The following is a 23655-nucleotide window of genomic DNA, read 5'->3' as shown; positions in this document are numbered from 1 at the left end:
TGCACTAGGTCACTGGCTGGCAAAATGGTTTTAGAGGCCTCAGACCTTGGTGCTCATCTCGCTTCTACTCATGCCCATCTAATTGGTCTTGAGAAATGTGCTGAAAAGCAACACAAGCACAGCAATCCTGATAGGCCTGTTTCCTGGACCCTAAAATACGAATGGTGGCTCAGTGGTAAAGAATCTGCCAGCAATACAGGAGACAGGTTTGCTCCCTGGGTTGAGAAGATCCCCTGAAAAAGGAAATGGCAACCCATTCCAGTATTCTTGCCTGGAAAATCTCATGGGCAGAGGAGCCTGGTGGGCTGAAGTAGATGGGATTGCAAAGAATCAGACGTGACCTTAGTAACTAAACAACAACAAAATACAAGTACTGTGTGAGAGAAGTTTAAAAGTTTTTCTTTTTATTCTGTGTATACAGTGATATTCCTCCTGCTATGTATCTTTAAGTTCAGTTTACTGATACAAACCATACATTCTCTTCTTCCTCCCCCCACCCCCTAACTCAGATGCAGTATGAATTTATGCTCGTTTGCAGATGCCTTCAAGGGCAAGAGAACATATTAAATTGTTTAGAAGCATTACAGTGGTTTTAAACCTTATTAGTTAGAGATATGATTTAACTTTTCAAGTAGTCTTGGCTATTTACTACTTCCCTCCTTTTCTAATAGTAAAATAAATAAGAGCCAGTAACCCGAGGGCAGGAAATCAGTGTTGCACAGGAAGTAATCTGTTCTTTCTAACTAGATCTGCTGTTATTACTTCCTTTATAGTATGTCTCTTTTGAGTCAACAACCATTCCTCTCACTGGTCCTTACCTGCCTTAAGGGACAAGATGAACAACGAGAAGGCCTTCTAACATCTCTGCAGAATCAAGTTAACCAGGTAAAGTACAGTAGAATATTGAGCTAGGCAAGTATTTTCCTAATGGCATTCATTTGTTTTCCTTTCAAACACTGAGCTTAAACTAATAAGGGCAAAGCATGTTTTGATTAGATGCAGGAAAGCACCACCCGTGTCCTGTTCTCCTACCTGGCATTCTGGTCACCATCAGATTAGCAATAGTATAATATGAATTAGGCATTGGACAGATGTCTATGAAAGTTACATTTTGCAGATTGCACATAACTTTGTCATATCTGCTCCTCTCCTGACTTTGTCTCTTAGGAGAGGTCCTGGAGCAATCTGTGTTGCAGGGCATATGTCAGTAACAAAGAGAGCCTGCCCTCTTTCCAGATCTTCTACTGGGCTTCCACATGGCAGGGAAAGTCTCAGCTTGAGCTCTGTAGGTTCAAAACTCAGTTTTACTGCCAGAACCAGAGTGATGCTGGTCTAGGGCACAAGATGTGTGCATGCTTGCACACGCTACATCGCTTTAGTTGTGTCTGACTCTTTGCAACCCTGTGGACTGTAACCCATCAGGCTTCCCTGTCCATGGGATTCTCCAGGCAAGAATACTGCAGTGGATTGCCTTGTCCTCCTCCAGGGGCCTTCCCAACCCAAGGATTGAACCTGCATCTCATGAATCTCAGGCATTGGTGGGCAGGTTCTATACCATGAGCACCACCTGGGAAGTCCCAGGGCACAGGATACTCATTGCTCAGTCAGAAGGCATTTTTAGTTCATTTTCAAAGATTTTGGACTTTGCCTTTCCACCAGCTGTAATTCTCATGGTCACTATTTGAAACACTTTGTTCTGTGTGCCATGAGGACACTGAGTAATCAAACTGGAATTTGAAAGTATAGAATGGAGAAGTGTGGGTAGATTGCTTCTGTGGGACGTTTCATCCTATAGCAGCAGCAGCAGCGGTGCCTAATGGAGGCCTCCCACACGGCTGTTAATTCTAGACACTGTGTCTTCTTTAATGGTACTGGGTGAACCTGAACAAGACACTTGTTCAGTTCTCTAATCATCTGCTACCTTTTGGATATATGAGATTTATGTCTGCACAACAGCCAGAGTGATCCTTTTAAAGTGTAAACCACATGTTTTTCTGGTGCCCAAAATGTTGCAGTATTTCTTATTGTGTGTATGTGTTTGTGTGTGCATGTGCTCGATTGTGTATGACTCTTTGCGACCTCATGGACTGTAGCCTGCCAGGCTCCTCTGTTCATGGGATTCTCCAGGCGTGAATACTGGAGTCAGTAGCTGTGTCCTCCTCCAGGGGATCTTCCCAACCCAGGGATCAAACCCCTGTCTCTTTTGTCCCCTGCATTGGCAGGCACATTCTTTACCAGTAGCGCCACCTGGGAAACCCCTGTTTCTTACATACCTGGAATAAAACTTCCCCTTATAGGCTTATGTGACCCTCCATGATTTGCCACTGGCTCCCACCTCTATCTTGTTTCTTTCCTGACATGGCCTTACTCATTCCATTCTGTACGCAATGACCATGTTGCTGTTCCTTGATCTTGCCAAGCATCTTCTTGTTGCAGAGCCTTTCTCCCCTTCCCTGGAAGTTATTGACATGGCCAGCTCCCTCAGTTCAGCAGATCTCTGCTCAGCTCTCACCTCCTTAGTCCCCTCCCATGCCTTAGTCCCACCCCCATCACTCTCTAAACGAGGACCACAGTTATTCTCTGTCCCCTTGTCATGATTCTTACCACTTGCTCTACTTATTTTGATTTGACCTACTACCAGAATGTCAGCTCCATGACAATTTGTGGGCTTTTTTAAACTACCTTGTACCCTTCACCTGCCTTGAGGGAGATTCATCTATATCTTTTGATGAGATTTGAGAAGTGCTCCACATTTACCGTGTGGTGTAATCACAGATCATCTGTTGGACTCAGTTACTTCTGCATATGACTCATTTCAGCTGTTTTGAGATGATTCTCCATAGATGCCCTACTTCAGAGCACTTTTTTTTTTTTGCTTCTACATCTGATTCAAAAATTTCCCACTGGTGGTTTGCCTTCCCTAAGCAACCTGTCCCTTCCCCAACATTTGTCTGAATAAGTGAGGAAGCATTTATTTAATAAATTGGTATGCAGCTCAGCTGATGTCCAAGGTGTCACATTTTTCAAAGTTGGTTATATTACCTTTATCAAGGAAAACAAGTTTATTGACTAGCAAGCTTCCCTTTCAATGAAACATCAGAATAATGCGTTTGCTAGGATTCACAGCCTCTCCCTAGAAATATAAGAGGAGACTGATATAAAATGTAATTCTGTTTCTCTTTATCTTTATGGTGGTGGTTGTGGTGTAGTCACTAAGTCATGTCTGACTCTTTTGCGACCCCATGAACTGTAGCCCGCCAGGCTCTTCTGTCTATGGGATTTTCCAGGCAAAAATATTGGGAATAGTAGGTTGCCATTGCCTTCTCCAGGGTATCTTCACGACCCAGGGATCGAACCCACATTTCCTTCATTGGCAGACAGATTCTTTACTGCTGAGCCACCTGGGAAGCCCCTTTATTTTACACTTATCTTTATAAGACCAATGTAATGATGTATTTTAAAAATATTCTTTATTTTTGTTAATGCTTAACTTGATCCTCTTAAGCATTTCCTAAGACTTATCAACCGTGTATGTAATTACATAAGATTTTTCTTAACAGAGTATGTAATTAGATAACAAACAAAAAATAGCTATATTCCTGTCTGTGTGGAGGAAGGGGAGGAAAGCAAAATTTTATGCCCCCTGCTTTTTTTACTGTATTAAACTAAGAAGTTGTCCTCATCACTTAAAAACTCAGTTTAACTTTAAATATGAGAAAAATCAAATTTAACAGGGAAAACAAGTATTGGGGTTTGTGTTCATTTATTTTCTGGTTTAGATTTTAAGTAACTGGAGAGAAGAACGATACCAGGATGACATCAAAGCACGACAGATGATGCATGAGGCATTGCAACTCCGCCTCAATTTGGTAAGAGACCCTTCTAGTGTCTTTCCTCCATTAAATTTATCTCCATGTGAAAATAACTCCAGCTTTCCACTCCTGCTGTGGTCACAGTCTCCGTTACAAGGTGAAGCCCACTGTTTGCTCTCTTTACTACTTCCTTGACTCTTGGACCTTCTGTTTTCCTTGCCACTGTCCTTCCTGTCTGGTCTGGCTTCTAGACAACAGTAGATATTTTTGGTATCATCTTGCCTTCTGCATCCCACCCCCAGTGTCTCTCTCTCTCTTTTCCGTTTGTGTCAAGAGTAGGTCTTTTAGGGAAGTACTAACTTGAGGTGAGCATTAGCTTTTACTCTACTTGCTTAAAAACTGTATTAAAATGTTCTTTAAGTCAAAATGTTATCAAACTTCTGATCAAATTGATCATAAAGAGAAATCCCATAGGCAGGTTTTCTAGAAATTTAACATTTCCTTCTCCGGCAGATACTTTTGACTCTTCTTTTTCTCAATGCACAAGACCAGATAAAAGCTACTCTGAAAGATGGCTTGCCTGATGCTTGACATTAATTCCCACTCGTGAATGAGCAGTCCTAAGGGCCAGGCCTTCCACTCATCATTACTTCTGTGTTACTGGCTCTTTCCAGGTGTTGTTATGGTAGCAGACTTAGATTCAATAGTAACTGACAACACAAAATTGTAGATACTGAGTCACGTAGTTTACATCTATTCAGATTTAATTGGATGAAAGTTACATAATGAAACTAAATATGAAATTTAGGAAGAACAGAGAGCTAATTTTACTAGTGTGTAATTCATGTTGATGACGTTTCTACACTCCATACCTCCTCCTTTTTTTTCTGAATGACCACTTCCTGTGCTAATGGAACCCAAAAGACTGGCAAATATATAGCTAGTTGACAAAGAAGACAGGATAATCCATGGCTTAGAGCAACTTTTAAATTTTTAAACCACTCAAAATGTGGTTGTGTAAAGTGGTGGTAGTGGTCTTTGTGACACTGTGCTGATTTTTTTCATTGTGTTTTTCTATGTGCTAGGTGGGAGGCATGTTTGACACAGTGCAGAGGAGCACCCAGTGGACAACAGACTGGGCGCTTCTCCTCCTTCAGATCATTACTTCTGGAACCGTTGACATGCACACCAACAAGTAGGTTCTTATCATTTCACACTGGCTCTGCTTCATATATGTATAGTGGAGGCTTTCATATTCTGGCCACAGATTCTTCCACGTCATATACTCCTAGGTTACCTTTAACAGTTCTATGCCTTAAATAAAAATGCTCAGTTAGTTAACAGTATCTTGGTTTTGCTTTAAGGTGCAAATCTTTTCTTTCTCCTCCTAGTGAATTATTCACAACAGTTCTTGACATGCTGGGTGTTTTAATCAATGGAACATTGGCCTCTGACCTGTCGAATGCATCCCCAGGGGGATCTGAAGAGAACAAACGCGCATACATGAACTTAGTCAAGAAACTGAAAGTAAGTTTGTGGCCTGCTCAGGAGTTCACGTGGTTTTTGGATTTGTTATTTAGCGCACCTTATTTTATTACACCTTAAATCAGATGTTATTTTTTGTGTTTATATCAGGTGATTATTTTGCTGTTTGTTTTACCTCAGCTTCTCAGTACCCCAAAGTTAGAAGTATATATAGCTTGAAGATTTTTCTTAAAATAATTACACTCATAAAGCATATTTAATTTTTTAAGGGACTGTAGAAGTGCATTATCAAATATGTAACCAAAATGCCAACATTAGATTTAGGGTAAATTTCATCTTCCACTGGCAACATGCAGTTGAATATCAAACATTTGCATTGCTATTTCTAAATTCAATTCATTTGCCTAGCCACTAATACAGTTTTTGAAATAAATTATAAACAAACAATGCAGGAAAAAAATTAATATATCTGATGACCTTACTAATAAAACAACCAATGGTTACCTTGTGGCCTGACTGTAGATTGGAGAACGTGTTCCGTGCTGCAGCTCCTGTCTTCGGGTTGCAAATACTACTCTGCGTTTTTGTCATTTCAGCACTGTGATGTTTGTTGTGTAACAAGGGTGCCTTCATATGTGTTCTATTTTCTACTTAAATAGAAGAAATGAAACATATGCATCACTGTCAGTGAGAGCTGCTCCCTAGACCCTGTTGAAGGTCAAAACGTTCCAGCTATAAAAAGGAAATGTTTCATAGGGGAACTTTCTCCTTGTAAACATTTGCCTTTGTTATAATTTCTATCTCACTTCTGTCTCTCTCACTGTCTCTCTTTTTTAGAAAGAGCTGGGGGACAAGCGGTCAGAAAGTATTGACAAAGTTCGACAGCTGTTACCTTTGCCGAAACAGACATGTGACATCATTACCTGTGAACCTATGGGCTCCTTGATTGACACAAAGGGAAACAAAATTGCTGGATTCGATTCTATAGATAAAAAACAGGCAAGAGTAAATGTTTGTTCCTTATGTATATAAATACATGCACTTATACTTTCTTATCTTCCTATAAGGCATATGAAACATCTTAATTTTACTGTTTCTTGATTTTTTAAAACATATCCTTGTCATTTAAATGCAGTGGTCTTTGGCATTATCATACAGATAATGATGTTGAAGATCTTCATTTAAATGTTTTCCTGAATTTAAATGAATTTTTGAAGCCCATCAAGGGAAAAGTAAGTAAAACCTTGTTAAAAAAAAAAAAAAAAAAGGAATATATTTAGTAGATGAAAAAATCTGTATTGATAAAAGTCTCCATATAGTTTAAAATTAAAATTTAAATGGCTTTAAAATTTAAAGCTGTTTAACATTTTTTAAAGTGATAGCACTTTATTTTCTTATCAGCTGAACAACATTTAATGAACACTTGATTTATATAAGATATTAAATATGGTTCTCTAAAACTTGAGTCAGTCTAAAGCTCTAAAACTGAGCTCAGTTACTCAGTCATGTCTGACTCTTTGCAACCCAATGGATTGTAGCCCAAGGCTCCTTTGTCCATGGGATTTCCATGGAAGAATACTGGAGTATTCCAGGGAAGAAAACTGGATTGGGTAGCCATTTCCTACTCCAGGAGATCTTCCCAACCCAGGAATTGAACCCAAGTCTCCTGCATCTTCTGCATTGGCCTGTGGATTCTTTACCACTGCAGAAGCAGTGCAGGATTCTTTATCACCTGGGAAGCCCAAAATATGAGAAACACTGTCAGTTATTCTTTCAGTGAACATTGAACAACTGTGGGGTTCCAAGATAACAGAGATGAAAGACAGAGCTCCTACCCTTAAGGGAAAGTAGGTAGACAATTACTGTGTCATGCTTCCCATGTGACACAGTGGTAAAAGAACCTGCCTGCCAATGCAGGAGACGCAAAAGATGCGGGTTCGATCCCTGGGTTGGAAAGATCCCCTGGAAAAGGAAATGGAAACCCACTCTGGTGTTCTTGCCTGAAGAATTCCAAGGACAGAGGAGCCTCATGGGCTACAGCCCAGTCCATGGGGTTGCAAAGAGTAGGACATGACTAAACGGCTAACACACACCATGTCGTGAGATTTGTGTGTCTTGGTACAGAATGTTAGAGGTCCCTGAGAAAGAGCCATCATACTCAGATGAGGGATAGGTAGTCAGAGCAGGATCTTCAGGAAAACTGACATGCCGGTGCCAGCCGGCAAAGTCGATCAGGTCCCGAGAACGTGCACGGCGGGGCTGAGAAAGAAAACTAAAGCAAGAGAAATCTACAACAAAGATGGGGTCGAGAGGTTCAGACACGTCTCCACAAAGGGACGCAGTCTGACACCAACTTTATTCAGCATCTCATATTTATACAGAAGAGCGTGAGAAAGACAAGACAGTTAACATTTTCTTTGTTTGACCTACACATCTTACAAACAGTCACAAGAAATCTTGAGAGCATGGGAATGGCACCCTGTTATTATTTCTTACACCAGATAACATTTCTCTGTGCATGAGAAGTTTGCACAGAACTCCAGGTGCCTGCAGTAAATAAGCGCCTAATCTCTGGGGTGGCAGGACAGAGAGCTATGTTTGCAAGCAAACCCTCAAGGACTGAGGCAGCTCCCAGAGCTGTGTCCTTTGGACAAAGGACCCCGTTCTCACGGGCAGCTCCCTGCACTGACACATCATTTTGGATGAATAAGAGTTAGCCAGGAGGTAGGCAAAGTGTGGTACAGACAAAGGGAAGCGTTTATGCAAAGGCCTGAGAGACTAGCTCACAGGCAACATGCAGCTCATCAGTAAAGCAGAGACCCTGAGTACTGACACCCGCACAGTTGTGGGGAGAGAAGACTAGAGTCAGGCACAGGTTGACTTTGCACCACTGTCCTTTCCAGTGGTGACGCATCTGGAACCCATCTAGATATGTGGTCTTGGCACCCAAGAAAGAGCTCTAATGTTAAGACAGATATTAGGAAACAATCAAAATACAGGTGGTAACTGAGCCGTGGTTTTGGATGAAGCCACCCATGGAAGAGTATGTGTAGTTGGGAATAGGAGCATTCACACGTTATTCAAGATGACTTGAGCAGTTATCTTCAGGGTCACTTTGGGGAAAAATATTTTCCAGTTGGTATGGCAGGGAAAGGACCAAGGGATAGCACCAATTCATGTTAAAAATAAGAAACTTGTAGTTTCAGAAAGGGAATAACATTTCCTCTCCTCAACTCAGTGGAGATAAGCTTGAATTGAAGGACTTTATTTGTACCTGTTGGCACATGTTAATTCTGTAATAATATTACTTAACTACTTAGAGACTGCCTAATTAAGTACATGAAAGATGACTGTATTGAACCGAGTCCATACATGTTTGGATTGAAGTTAATTTGAGCCCAATTAGAGGTTGAAGGTAATTTGACTCTTAAGTTTTGTTTTATCTTAAAAACAATAAATAAATTCCAAAGGTTTTTAGTACAGTAATATCAAATTTTCAGTGTTTGGTTTTTTTTTTTTTTTTTTTTGGCTGGGGGGAATAAAAGAACCTAAATGGAGAAAATGGTATTTACAGTAAAAATTACTGGGCTGTCTGGTGTCCCAGCCTCAACAGAGTGTCGTGTGGTATGTAGCCACTGCCCTCAGTGATCTAGTACCAGCCTGGACTCATTAGTTAACCTGACTGCTGTGTGCTAGAGTTCTTTAAGGTCCTCTCGAGCCAGAATGTTCTCTGAATCTGTGTCCTAAGCAAGCCTGGCCTCCATATCAGCAAAAGATCTGAGCATGTGGTCATAGCTCCTTATTTCACCACAGGGTCTCCAGGTCTCCACGAAGCAGAAGGTGTCCCCATGGGATTTGTTTGAGGGTCAGAAGAACCCGGCTCCTCTGTCCTGGGCCTGGTTCGGGACTGTCCGAGTGGACCGGAAGGTGATCAAATATGAGGAGCAACATCACCTCTTCCTGTATCACACGCACCCCACGCCCAAGCCCCGGAGTTACTACCTCGAGCCACTGCCCCTGCCTCCCGAAGAGGAAGAGGAAGAGCCCACATCTCCCATCTCTCAGGAACCTGAGAGAAAATCAGCTGAGCTGTCAGATCAGGGAAAAACCGCAACAGATGAAGAGAAGAAGACAAAGGGAAGGAAGCGCAAGACAAAGTCCAGCTCAAGGGTTGATGTGAGTATGGGAAGTAGAGAGAGAGAGAGGGTGTGTTAGCATCCCACAGAAGATTTACTAGTTCCTGAATTACATCCCTAAGAAACATTCAGAAGTGCAGTGTAAGCCTATTTGTAAGTTATCATAAAGGCTCAGATATAATTAACAGAACAGCACACAAACTTTGCACAAATAACAGGATCATAGTTTCTGATTTTGCCTCTTGTACTTTTCATAACTATGTTTAATTTTATACTTTGCTTGTGAATAATACTCATTTACTATTTCACTGTCTCACAGTTTCTGAAATTTAGAACTTGAATTTTTTGACCTAATAAAATCTCATCCTTGTATGTATTTTTATTATGAGGCATGTCTAAAATATTTTTTGTATTTTGAGTAGTTGATATCTGTAGTAAATTAACATAATAACTGTTTTCCTTAGATAGGATCCTATCTAACATATCTAATAAGATGGTTCTGAGGTTTCATCGTTTGCTATTTCATCTTACTCTCCTGTGTATTTCTGTTTCTTTACCATATTTTTAGATTTTATAAGAGAGAAAGTGAACATAATTTAAAGCAGTTTTACTTCTTGTTTCCCTGATAGCTTTCCCTATCTAGAATAACCTTTTCTTGAAAACCTCAGAAATCTATGAGATGGTAATTTAGAAATAATTTTATAGAATCAATGTGTAAAATGTCTTATCATTTAAATTCACCTTAAAAATACTCTAGAGGGAATTTGTGATGTTTTTCTATAAAATTTAAGAGTTCTTATTGTGCAGTGGAAGAAATATTCACAGTTTGTTGACCTGTCATCATGACTACTTATTTTTATTGTCCACCTGAGTCAAAACCAAGACATTTTTCTTAGCTGATAGCTTGGTGATTAGTATTATTCTAGAAATGACCACCCTCCCTTTTGGATCCCCACTTGAATGTCAGTGCCCTCTTCTCATGGAGCCTTTCTACGAATGTGTCTCCATTTTGAAAAAGATGCTTAATAAGATCCAGACTGCCACTTCTGCCAGTCTGGATCTCTTAACCTGTTTATCCACATGGATGGATTTCTCTTCTTTTTAGATGCTTTAAAAGACATCAAGCCCATCGCATTCCCCAAGTGAGTCCTGGTCATGTCCTTTTCTCCCACACTTCTCCTGAAGTTGCCTCTTTTCAGTCATATATATTGCAGGGAACTGAGCTTTTATTTTTCCTTCATCCTTCATGGCTAGAGAAAGAGGAGCAGTGGGGAAAATATTCACATGTGATCCTTAGAGTCTCTGCACCTCCTCTGAGGAAGAGAAAGCCCTGGGCAGGAGGTGTGGTGAAGGGCAGAGGGGACAAGATGGGGGGCTGCAGTGGGGGGAGTCTGCTTCTTTACAGTGCTTTCTTAAAAGCTGGAACTAAGACACTGTCTAGGCTGGAGAGTAGTTTCAAAGTCCTGTGCGTGTTTCTGGCTAATTCTCATCCAGGTCCAAGTATCAGGAAAGCTTTCTAAGATGAAATCATCAGGAGACTCAGCAACTGAAGATGAGTTCTCTACTCTAGGTGATGGTCAGCATTGGTGTTCTAAATATACTTTTAGTATTTAAAAAACAGATTTCAGAAAAGATCCTTTTCAATCTTCCCCCACTGTTGTTGTTCAGTTCAGTTGTGTCTGACTCTTTGAGACCCCGTGGACTGCAGCATGCCAGGCTTCCCTGTCCTTCACTGTCTCCTGGAGTTTGTTCAAACTCATGTCAACTGAGTCGGTGATGTCATCCAACCATTTTATCCTCTGTTGTCCCCTTCTCCTCTTGCCCTCAATCTTTCCCAGCATCAGGGTCTTTTTCAATGAGTTGGCTCTTCGCATCAGGTGGCCAAAGTATTGGAGCTTCAGCTTCAGGATCAGTCCTTCCAATGAATATTCAGGGTGGATTTCCTTCAGGATTGACTGGTTTCATCTCCCCCACTGTAGCCAAGTCCATTTTAAGTTGAGCAAGAGTTTTAACTTAAAGGAATGTTTTGCAGAGGATATATTGAGACTCTTGTCCTCTTATTTTCCACTTTATCAAAATAACCTTGTCTGCTGGGATAGGAGCTCTCTCAAATAAGGAATTTGCATTAATCATCTATGTGGTGTGTGGAGTAAGTAACTTTTGTGTTTAACTTTGTGTTGAAGGAGTATCCACAGAGCAGCATGTACCGAGTGCCTCCCAACTACTCACCCATCTCCTCCCAGCTGATGCACCACCCGCAGTCCACCCTGTGGGGCTACAACCTCATGGGTCAGCCCCAGCAGCCCGGCTTCTTCCTTCAGAACCAGTCTGTCACTCCAGGTAAGTGAGGGCAGAGTGAAGTCAGGCGACTCCAAGATGGGAAGTAATAGCTTGGGGTTCTCTTCGCTCTTACAGAACTTGCATATTTCAGGGAGTGAGTGAGTGCTCAGGGGACATTTCTGTAATTCTCTCCACTCAGTTTCTTCCTTCTTCTAAAATAAGGTTTCAGTGACTAGTTTATGTGCTACTTTTGGAATTTTTATCCAGTGTTAGAAGGAAATTAACCACTGTGAAAATTTCATTCACTTTTATCAGATATAATTCTTATCAACATGTTAAAAGATTAGACAGTATTTCAGTGTCTTATTGTTTCCTCATGTTATAAATTTTAAATTGTTTATACCGTGTAGGATTTCAGAAATTTGGTGCAGCAAATAGATTTAGATATCAGTAATAAAACCTTCCTAAATCACAGTAAATGTTAGTATTGCTTTGATTTAAGCCAAAATAATCTTTATATCTAGAATACAGATTTTCTAAATAAATCTCTTAGTTAGAAATGAATTTTTTCTCTAAATGAAAGTTTGCCTGTTTTTGAAAAACAATTTCTTTTGAAATTTCAGTCTTCATTTTGTTAGGATGTGCCACTCTTAACATATAATATTTTTCCTCATTCTGTGTTATATTGTGATTTTTTAAATTGTATTTTGAATATTACATTTTGAGGTCTCAGGAAGAAACCTTCTCCTGGAGCTTGCTCAAACTCATGCCCATGAAGTCAGTGATGCCATCCAACCATCTCATCCTCTCTCATTCCCTTCTCCTCCCCTCAATCTTTCCCAACATCAGGGTCTTTTCCAGTGAGTCAGCTCTTCACATCAGATGGCCAAAGTATTGGAATTTCATCTTTAGCATCAGTCCTTCCAATGAATATTCAGGACTGATTTCCTTTAGGATTGACTGGTTTGATCTTCTTGTAGTCCAAGGGACTCTCAAGAGTCTTCTCCAACACCACAGTTCAAAAAGCATCAATTCTTCAGCCATCAGCTTTCTTTATGGTCCAACTCTCACATCCATACATGACCACTGGAAAAACCATAGCCTTGACTAGACGGACCTTTGTTGACAAAGTAATGTCTCTGCTTTTTAATATGCTGTCTAGGTTGGTCATAACTTCTCTTCCAAGGAGCAAGCATCTTTTAATTTCATAGCTTCAGTCACCATCAGCAGTGATTTTGGAGCCCTGAAAAATAAAGTCTCTCACTGTTTCCATTGTTTCCCCATCTATTTGCCATGAAGTGATGGGACCGGATGCCATGATCTTAGTTTTCTGAGTGTTGAGTTTTTCACTCTCCTCTTTCATTTTCATCAAGAGGCTCTTTAGTTTTTCTTCGCTTTCTCCCATAAGGGTGGTGTCAGCTGTGTATCTGAGGTTATTGATGTTTCTCCCTGCAATCTTGATTCCAGCTGGTGCTTCATCCAGACTGGCTGGGGCCTTAAAAGTAGGTTGTTGGGTGAGTGAATGTTGACTACAAAGAGCTAACTTTTGTTGTCATTCAGTCTCTAAGTTGTGTCCAACTCTTTGTGACCCCATGAACTGCAGCGTATCAGACTTACCTGTTACTCGCTATCTCTCAGTTTGCTCAGATTCATGTCCACTGTGTCAGTGATACTATCCAACCATCTCATCCTCTGCTGCCCCATTCTCCTCCTGCCCTCAAAGTTTCCCAGCACCAAGGTCTTTTCCAGTGAGTCCGCTCTTCACATCAGGTGGCCAAAGTATTAGAGCTTCAGCTTCAGCAGCAGTCCTTCCAATGAATATTCAGGGTTGATTTTCTTTAGGATTGACTGGTGTGATCTCCTTGCTAACCAAAGGACTCTCAAGAGCAAACTCTCAAGGCAGTAGTAATGGTGGAAATAATATATGCCCATCCTCTCTTTTGACTTTCTCTCCTTACTTCCAAGGTGCTTATGAATTCAAGCATTTTTAAACTTTTTAGATATTGAAGTCAAACACAAGGACCGTCTCTAAATTGAAAGTTAATTATTTTATATAGGCACATACCCTTTCCCCTCACCCCAGAACACTATAGAAGGTGTTCATAAGTAGGGAGACTTTAGGTATTAGGTAAGTCTTAATGTTTTATGATGTGTAAGAAAAAAAATTGAGGAAAACTTAATTATGGGGATTTTACATTTGTGAATTAATAGATTTTCCTAAAGTTATGTACCCTATGGAGTTGAAGAAGAGTTTATACAGTCTGCTTCCATTCATACATTTTTAAAAATTTCTTTCTGACTGCACTGGGTCTTTGTTGCTGCCTGGGGGCTTTCTCTAGTTTTGGTGAGTGGAGGTGCCCCCTTGTTGTGGAGCATGGGTCCAGGGCATGCAGACTTCAGTAGCTGTGGCACATGGACTCAGTCGTCCTTGGCATGTGGAATCTTCCCCGACCAGGGATTGAACCCTTGTCCCACGCATTGGCAGGTGGATTCCTTACCACTGCACCACCAGGGAAGTCCATTTGTACATTCTTAAAAATGCAAAAGAGTGCTGTTCACAACACACACACACACAAACACACAAATCTTTAGCAATCTCTTTATTTTTCCTGTGTACACACCAGGTTGGTAAAGTTTATAAGGAAACATATGTGAATAATAAACACCATTCGGTGAGAGCTGAGAAAGTTATGTAAGAAAATAGAGCAGATTTCAGCATATTTGTTCTTATTTCTGTAGGTGATTCAGAGGTATAAGATTATATGAAAGTTAGGAAAATTAAGAGAGAGTAGATCATAGTCTAATCTTGAAAAAGTATGTCCTGCATAAAATGAGTCATTTAACTTTATATGTTATAGTGTACATTCAATTCTTGCTTCAACAAAATTTACCTTGCCACGTAACTCAAATTGACCTCTAACTTTTTTCCAAATGTTCTTCAGATGCTGTTGAATGACTTCATAAGCCATATTGCTCATTTTGATACTGAGTCTTTAAAAGAATGTAGGCTTTTCCAGTGATCAGTGTTAAATGTTTGTTTCTATCATACCACATGCTTTTAAAAAAGGTATAACATTTGTAAGGTATTTATATAGAAGTTTTCGTACATACAGTAAAGAATATAAACTGTATGATGAGTTGAAGATTGGCAGCTATTTGAAACCAGCAAATCTCGTCATTTCCCCCCCCCCCCCCCCCTTATAGGCATTTGACAGATTATGTATGCAAATATGTTAAGGTTTTCATTTGCTTTTTTTAGCCTCACCATAATTGACATTTCTTATTTATTTTAGTTATGCACTTCAAAAAAGATGTGTTTTGTCTTTGGAATCGTGGTATTTGAAGTTTCCAAGCATTTCAAGTTTTTGAAGTATTGTCATGCTTCTCTACCACAAAACAGGCATTTTTATTTTGCTGTGTTAAAAAATGTAAATACCATGAACATCAAAAGGGTCTCTCTGCCTGGCTTAGCACACTTGACAAAATACACCACAAAAGGCAACACATCTTGTGAAAGTAACATGTTCCCGGGCTTCCCAGGTGGTGCTGGTGGTAAAGGACCTGCCTGCCAGTGCAGTAGATGTAAGAGACGTGGGTTCCATCCCTGGGTCCGGAAGATCCCCTGGAAGAGGGTATGGCAGCTCACTCCAGTATTGTTGCCTGGAGAATCCCATGGACAGAGGAGCCTTGTGGGCTGTATATAGTCCATAGGATCAGAGAGTCAGCCATGACTGAAGCGACTTAGCACAGCATAACACAACATGTTCTTGGGGACCTCACATAATTTAAAACCCCCATGATTCTGAAATTGTACCAAGGATTCTGCATCTCAGGTGTTTCACTTTACCAAGCAAAGTGGGCCCTCTGATAAGTCATTCAAATAGTATAATTCACTGGACATTGCCCTTCCCATTGTCTGGAATTTATGCAATTCGTAACTGATCTTTCAAATTTGTAGAGGGTGGGGCAGTGCTCTACTTCCCAGTGTGCTCCTAAAAGGAGGCTCAGAAGGTGAGATTTCTGTGTTTTGATAAAATCAGGAAGAGTTGCATCTGCATGCGCAGAAAGCCCTTCCTTCTGGTTGCTTTTGTAGGTGGCACCCGGTTGGACCCCGCTGGCTCCTTCGTCCCCACCAACACCAAGCAAGCTCTGTCCAACATGCTGCAGCGGCGCTCGGGGGCCATGATGCAGCCGCCCTCTCTGCACGCCATCACATCGCAGCAGCAGTTGATACAGATGAAGCTTCTGCAGCAGCAGCAGCAACAGCGGCTTCTCAGGCAAGCCCAGACGCGGCCTTTCCAACAGGTTTGTCCAGATCAGCAGTGTCTTCCGCATTTCATTAGTTCCTCTAGCCAGGAATGGGTGTGGGCGTGTGACTGATTCTTCCTGTGCGGGCATCCCCGATTGCCTGTGAGAGTGCACGTCTCTCTCTCTTGTACAGGTTTATACGTACATCTCCCCTCCTTGTATTTTACCATTATCATTGATCAAAAAAGAACTTGAAATGTCTTAAGTTGGTTAAAAGTATGCCTGAAAACAAAAAGAAGAGCTAATGATTTTCTGATCACTTACAAGTGGCAAGACTTTTATCTTTGAGATGACCTTATCTGAGCCCTCACTCCCTGTTATTATCATCATACTCTGTGCTCCTTTGAGCTATGCTTAAATGATTCATTCATTATTTGCTGTATTACTTTGAAGTTGTATCTCTGAAGCACTGATATTCCTTAGGCTTTCTCCTACAGTGCCCTGCATTGCCCTGACTCTGGCTTTATACTTCTGGCTATATACCTCACCAATATCTATAGAAGGCAAAGAGTAGACTACAAGTAACAGTCAGGATATGGATATCTTTAATTATTGATTTGTATTGTTTCTATTTGTATGTCCTGTAAAAATAGAAATAATTTTTATTTTTTTCCTAATTTTTTTTAATGTTCGGGATAATAGTGATTGTTTAACAAAGCATTGGTGGAAGTCACACAAAACTTCATACGGACTCAAACTACAAATCTGCACAAATACATTAAAGCAAAAAGAAGGAAATGAGAATATGACTTTTTCTTTTGGTTTCTGTATTCATTTTGTGTTTTCCAAGTTTTCTTAGGAAAATTACACTTTGATGATGCTAATGATAGCTGCTAACACCAAGAGAGCACTTACTATTTGCCAAAACACTTGTACGCATTGCACTTTCATGTACTGATTATCTTAGATCTCACAGCAGTCCTAGGAGTAAGGTACTTTATGATCCATAAAGGCAGTAGCCAATCTACAAGTGCATCCTGCTCTAAGAACAACCACAGGTTTTCAAATTAGCAAGGAATTCCAATGCTTTTAGAAATAGTCTTTGTATTTGGAATAACTTTCTAAATGTACCTCCATTGTACAACTTACAGCATGTCCACATTCAGTCCACTTAGTGATTTGGGGGATAGGAGTGGTAGGGTGAGGTATGCAGTCTTAACAGAGATCCATTAAAAACAATTTTTTTTTTTTTAACCCTTAAGAAGGACGGGAGAGAGCAGTCTAGTTTGAACCACACAAGAATGTAAACAGCAGTCACAGTATGCTCATTTCCCCCGACCTCCCAGGGAGATCTGATTGTTCAGACTCCCTGGGTATTAGGAAAGATGGGCCCAAGTTGCTTCTTACATAGAAATGATGAGAATTTGATGAAAATATTTTAAAAGCCTTGGTTTTTCTCTAAACAACAAGTTTGGAGTCATTCAAAACCTCAGTGGGATTTTAGCTCTTTCTGAGGATGAACAAAAATAGTTACGCCACTGTTTCCAATCCTCAAGGAGAAAAAATTTACTAGAAGCTAAATAATCACTCCACTAGAATGAATTCATCTCCCTTTTAAAGTAATAGAAGCCTAAGTAAAATTTACCGTCCATTAAGTATGTTTTTTTCTTATCTACTTTTCTATCACAAGGTGTTATTTGACTTATTAATAGGCAACTTTCATACTGTTACTGGCGAGTTCAGTTTTGAATTTCTCCTAAGTGGTTCTTAACACGGCGGAGCAGCTCGCCAGCCTGGTTATAGGTGAAACGTCTGTCCTCAGAAATTCACTTCCTGATACCAGCCATGAGAAGCAGTTTCCCCTGAAGCAAAAGACTTTGTTAAAAAGGGAATTCAGTGGAAAAATCTTCATGTATTCAAAAATGTCTTTGCATATTTGGAGGTAGATTTATGACCTAAAATGTACCTATAGGACCCCATTATTCACACCACTCAAAAATACCTGTTACTCTATTCTTTTATGGGCTTCTCAGGTGGCGCTAGAGGTAAAAAAAAAAAAATCCAGCTGCCAGTGCAGGAGACTGAAGAGACATGGGTTCGATCCCTGGGTCTGGAAGATCCCCTGGAGAAGGAAATGGCAACCCACTCTAGTATTCTTGCCTGGAGAATCACATGGACAGAGGAGCCTGGCAGGCTACGGTCCATAGAGTCGCACAGAGTCGACACAACTGAAGTGACTTAGCATGGCATTCTTTTATACCGTCTAGGGTTGTACAGCTTATACCAACAGGAATTAACTGATAATTTGTTAATTATTGTTAATGATTGTTCTGTAGTAATTTTATCACATCTTAGGTTTTTCTTTTTTCTTTACTTTTTCCCCTTGAGAAGTCAGGAGTTCTTTCTTCAGGTAGTAAAAGCTCATCTGCACAGCGGTGATTGTATTGGCATACCTTGTTTAGTTGTGCTTTGCTTTGTTGTACTTCACAGATATTGCACTTACTACAAATTGAAGGTTTGTAGTAAGTACAAATTGACAACCCTGCATTGAACAAGACTCAGGACTGTTTTTCCAACAGCATTTGCTCACTTTCTGTCTCTCTGTTAACATTTTAGTAGTTCCTGCAATATTTCAACTGTTGTTGTTATTATATTTGTTATGGTGATCTGTGATCAGTGATCTGTGTTATTTCTATGACTCTCTGAAGGCTCAGATGGTTACAATTTTTTAGCAAAAAAGTATTTCTTAATTAAAACATTTTTAAAAGACGCAATACTGTTGCTCACTTACTAGATTAATGTGTGGCTTATTTTTAAAATTTTTATTGATTTAATTTTGACTGCTCTGGGTTTTCGTTGCTGCACCTGGGCTTCCTCTTGCTGTAGCAAGCAGGGGCTACTCTCTAGCTGTGGTCCTTGAGCTTCTCTTGTTGCAGAGCCTGGGCCCGAGAGTGTGCCGGCTTCAGTAGTTGTAGCTCACGGGATTAGCTGCCCTGCGGCATGTGGTATCTTCCTGGACCAGGGATCGAACCCACGTCCCCTGCATTGGCAAGCGGATTCTTAACCACAGGACCACCAGGGAAGTCCTGCGGTATAGTTTGAATATAACCTTTAGATGCACAGGAAAATAAAAAACTTCAGATGACTCCCTTATGCAGGGATCTTCCCAGCCCGGGGATTGAACCCTCATCTCTTGGGTCCCCTGCATGGGCAGGCTGGTTTTTTACCACCAGTGTCACATGCGAGGCCCTACTTGATTGCAGCATTCGCTTTATTGCTGTGATCTAAAACCAAATCCACAGGATCTCCAAGGTATGCCTGTATGATAGTCACCTCTGCTCCTCTCCTATATTCTTTTTTAACAGAAGCAGGCATTTTTTTTTTTCCTACCTCATCATTCTTTAAGTGTTGGTTAATCAAGAGAAATAGTATTCTTTAAAGGAAGAGGAATGCATACATGATCAGACACAGGGTGGAGTGGTCCTCCATAGAGCAGATGAGATCGTATGTAGTATTTCTAGAATGCCTGCACCAAAGAGGTTCTGAGGGAAATGTTAGCACCTTTCCTTTCTCCCAGTAGATCATGGATTAATATACATAGACTCTAGCTACATATGGTACTGTGGCAGAAAACAAATTTTCATGTAATCTTTAAAAAGGTAGAATTATATGGAATATAAGTGATACTGATACATTGTTTTCATATTTTATTCTTGATGCAATCAGCTGTTTTCTAGTAAGTACTGACCTATGTGCTTCATAGTAAGAAAAGTTGATTCTGATTTTGGCAGCAACATTTTCTCAATTTAAATGCATACACAAAATGTGATTCTCTCTAGCTGTTTAAAACTTGTGTTTTTTTTTTTCCTTTCTCAGTTTTTGGCTTCTTTTAGAGAAGATGAAATAGGTATCATTTTCCTCCTTATCTTACCAATTTCCTAATTACAGATATCCAACAAGCTTGATGGAGAATTTCAAATTATCTTAGCTTTCAAAATTGATCTTAGTATTGTGACAGATCCTTTTAAAGACTAACCGGTTCCTCCAAACCTTGGGTGTGACTGCTCTTTCGCCTGGTTGTACAATGACACCCTACCCCCCACCTCTCTAGCTAGCTGACCCTCTCTTCTTAGCTCAAGCACTGGGTCTTTATAATACTTGAATCATTTCGTTTACTGAGCAGAGGGTAGAAATTTATGAGATGTTTATTGAATGAATTCATGTTTTGAGCAGCTATTTCCAGAACCCTGAAACAAATATTTATTTATGTTGACTGTGCTGAGTCTTTGTTGCAGCGAGCAGAGGCTGCTCTCTCATTGCAGAGCACAGGCTTTAGGAGGAGCTGACTTAGTAGCTGTGGCATGCTCACTTAGTTGCTCCATGACATGTGGGATCTTTCTGGACCAAGGATCGAACCCATGTCTCATATGTTGGCAGGTAGATTCTTAACCACTGGACCACCAGGGAATTCCAACCCTGGAGCATCTTTAGCAACCTTAATCCTTAGCAATGTGATTTTTATCCACAAATTCATCTTGTAGCTCTTCCTTTGAGTGCTTCCAGAAACTCTTCTCAACAGTGACCTCTGCTATGCTTGTTTTGAAAACATAGATGGGGCAGAGAAGGCCCAAGCTCTTGAATTCCAGATATGGCTCAGACCTGGCAGAGTCATCCTAGCCTCTTTCCATCTAATGGAGAGAGTTGATGTGTAATGGAATCTCTAGCCTTAGATGGTGCACGAGGAAAACTAGAGTCCCATTATAAAGTAACTGATTCTGCTTCAGAGGCTGAATATATCAGCTTCAGTTGGTCATGCAGTTTTCTGTTATGAACCATCTTACATTTCCTCAGGAATATATTAATAATGTTGTATATTAACACTAGTGCTAGAAAAATGGTGCTAAATATACAATAGCATGGATATTGTTAGGTATTGTTAATCAAATTATTTGATGTAATGACTTATTATAATCAAATGTATTTTCTTATGGCTTTAGTGCATCATGACATGCATAAAGATGTTTTGGCAAGGAAACTTGTTTTTATTTTTCCCAGTTACAGTCTTCATCCAGTAAAGTAAAAATGCTCTCCCTCCATTCCTTACTCAGTATCCCTTATTGAAATGAGACCCAGTGTCATGATTTTTGTCATCTTTCTGCTCCAGAGGCTCATCTATAAAATGGAGCTAATATGATACTTATTTCATAGGCTTCTTGTGAAATTAATGATTTAACGTGTGTAACAGCCCTTAGAACAGTGGCTACCTTATAGTGTGTTCTCAAAAAATGTCAGGTGCTATACTTCATGTTACTGTTTTATTAGTATTATTTTATGGTTATATTATTTCAGAGGAAATCCTTGCCCCATAAAAATGATCTTTATTTTCTTAAATATGTTAAGGACTAAAAATAAATGTACATCCAATGCTTTACTTGCATAATTACATTCATTGTCCTATTATGACTGGTACTTAGTGGAAACCAGTAGAAGAGACCAAGAAAAAGAAACATTGTTTTGTTTTTTTTTTTTTTGCAGGTAAGATTTATTTTTTTTTTATTATTTTTTTTTAAATTTTATTTTATTTTTAAACTTTACATAACTGTATTAGTTTTGCCAAATATCAAAATGAAACATTGTTTAGTTTTCCTAATAGTCATTTTGGCTTCTTGGAGCATTATGTTTTTACAATCTAAATTCTGTGATACAAACTTTAGAATGATGATTCCAATTCCACTATTAAAAGTATCACTGTTGTATTTTATTTCCCACATATTCCATGAGAACTATTGTAAAATATAGAATTTTGTTTATAATAATGCCAAATGCTGCTTAAATTGTTTTCCAGTTACCTTTTTATTATTTCTCATATTTGTCTTCTGATAAGGAGATACCTTCCTTCCCCGCCCCCACCATATCAACCTTCTAAGGAAGGGGGTTTTGAAGGAAATTTTAAGCTTTGACACAGGAAGAGAACCTAATTTTCTACCTTGATTTATGATATCACTTAATCCTGATTTCTCCTTTTCAGTGTACACAGTCATCTTGTGTTCTTTGGAATAATGCTAGGGAGTTTGAGAGTCCAGTGAAAGACAAAAGTTATGTTTATCTTAATTTGATTGAGCAGATTTGGAAGAAAGCAATTCACTGCTGGCTGTAAATAATGAGTCCTAAGGATATTCGTGACATTAAAGAGGAGGATTTCTGCCAGGCAAAAATGATGTGCTCAGTTATAGCATATGGTTACTTGGATATCCTGAAGTTGGCACTTGGTTTGCTTGTTCTCATGTTGGCGTTAGATAAGAACTGAAGAGTGCAGCGCCTTACAGAAAGTCTTATTATCATCTGCCCCTGCCAGCAAGCATGGCTGGGCTCAGAGAAGGCTTGGAGACCCTCCCAGAAACTGTGGAGGAGAGAGGGATTCAACAGGCCCCCACACCAGCGCAGCGCTCTTTGCAGGGAGTCCAGATCTCCAGCAAGGGGATGGGGCTCCCGGCAATAATGGCAACTGACACCCTTCTAAGGTTTTAATGAAAGAACATTGAGTGAGTCAGAGCCTTCCAGAGTTGTTAGCCCCTTGGCAGAAGTGATCCTGTAACATCCTGAAAACAGGCCTCTCGGATTGATAGAGCCCATTTAAGTTAAGCAGCATCCTTTTTGTCTGGTAACTGATCTCCCTTACGTATGTGGTATCTATTACCTTGGTGTATGTTTCCTTCCTCTGATCTTTCACTCCTCCTCCCTCTCTAGCAGTGTCTCTCAAACATACAAGGTTAGATAACAGAGCAAACACTTGTATACTTACCACCTAATTTTATTAAATAATAATGTTCTGCCACATTTGCTCTAGATTTTTTTTTTTTAACATAAATACGATAGACATGGATGAGGCCCCTGGTTTCCTGCCATTTCCTTTTTTTCCTGTAAAGATGTAGTCATTATCATGAATTTGTGTTTCTCTTTCTTATTAATGTTTTTATATTTTTGCTACTTATTTTTGCATCCATTGATACAAACATTATATAATATCACCTTCAGATTTATCGCCTCACATAGGTATTATTGTATTGTTTTGTATCTTTTTAATGTTGACTAATTTTGAATTATATCTACTTTGTTATACTTACTTGATTTTATTTGCTTGTCTGCTCAGGTGCTGTTTCATTATGAGTGTTAACATTTATCCATTCTGTTAATGATCATTTAAATTATTTCCAATTTTTTTGTTACTGTTAACCATGCTACAGTAAACATTTTTGTACACTTCTTCTGTTTGTGCAGAGTTTTAGGGTATGTATGTGGAAGTAGAAGTGGAGATTTAATTTCCAAAGTGGTAGTGATTCCCATCAGTTATAAATGAGTGTTTTACTTTCTCCACATCTTCACTAAACTTTGATTAACCTTTAATTTTCTCACTCAGAGCTGGTGAAATGATATTGTATTATGACATTTTAATTTGCACTTTCTGATTACCTGTGAGGTTAGGCATGTTTTATAACTCTACTAGCTATTTAAATTTTCCCTTCTGCAATTTATCAGATTGTATAATTTGAACATATTTCAAAATAATTTGGTTCTTATTTGGTAAAGGTATGCAGATCAGTCTTATTGAAACAAATCTTGAGTTTTGACAAGAATCCTTCATGAACTTATTCAGAGACTATGATTTTTATACATCTCAGTGACAAAAATGAACT

General features: G+C 39.6%; 1 protein-coding gene across 7 annotated transcripts in view; it reads left to right on the top strand.

Annotated features, from left to right (window-relative positions):
- The window catches only part of MED12L (mediator complex subunit 12L), a 362611-nt gene that overhangs the window by 313273 nt on the left and 25683 nt on the right, over window positions 1-23655 (top strand). For all 7 annotated transcript variants that reach the window (XR_008710707.1, XR_008710706.1, XM_055569353.1 and 4 more), the window contains 8 exons: window positions 774-885; window positions 3780-3869; window positions 4898-5007; window positions 5204-5339; window positions 6135-6296; window positions 9111-9473; window positions 11617-11773; window positions 15807-16018. Coding sequence is in view for 5 of the 7 variants with exons in the window: in XM_055569353.1 (XP_055425328.1) it covers window positions 774-885; window positions 3780-3869; window positions 4898-5007; window positions 5204-5339; window positions 6135-6296; window positions 9111-9473; window positions 11617-11773; window positions 15807-16018 (1342 nt within the window). In the remaining 2 variants the exon portion in view is untranslated. The remainder of the gene's footprint in view (window positions 1-773; window positions 886-3779; window positions 3870-4897; window positions 5008-5203; window positions 5340-6134; window positions 6297-9110; window positions 9474-11616; window positions 11774-15806; window positions 16019-23655) is intronic.

The sequence above is a fragment of the Bubalus kerabau genome, chromosome 2, assembly GCF_029407905.1.
Source record: "Bubalus kerabau isolate K-KA32 ecotype Philippines breed swamp buffalo chromosome 2, PCC_UOA_SB_1v2, whole genome shotgun sequence".
In the NCBI taxonomy this organism is placed as follows: Eukaryota; Metazoa; Chordata; class Mammalia; order Artiodactyla; family Bovidae; genus Bubalus; species Bubalus kerabau.
The sequence above is the reverse complement of the archived record's forward strand: the minus strand, read 5'-3'. Positions and strand labels throughout refer to the sequence as shown.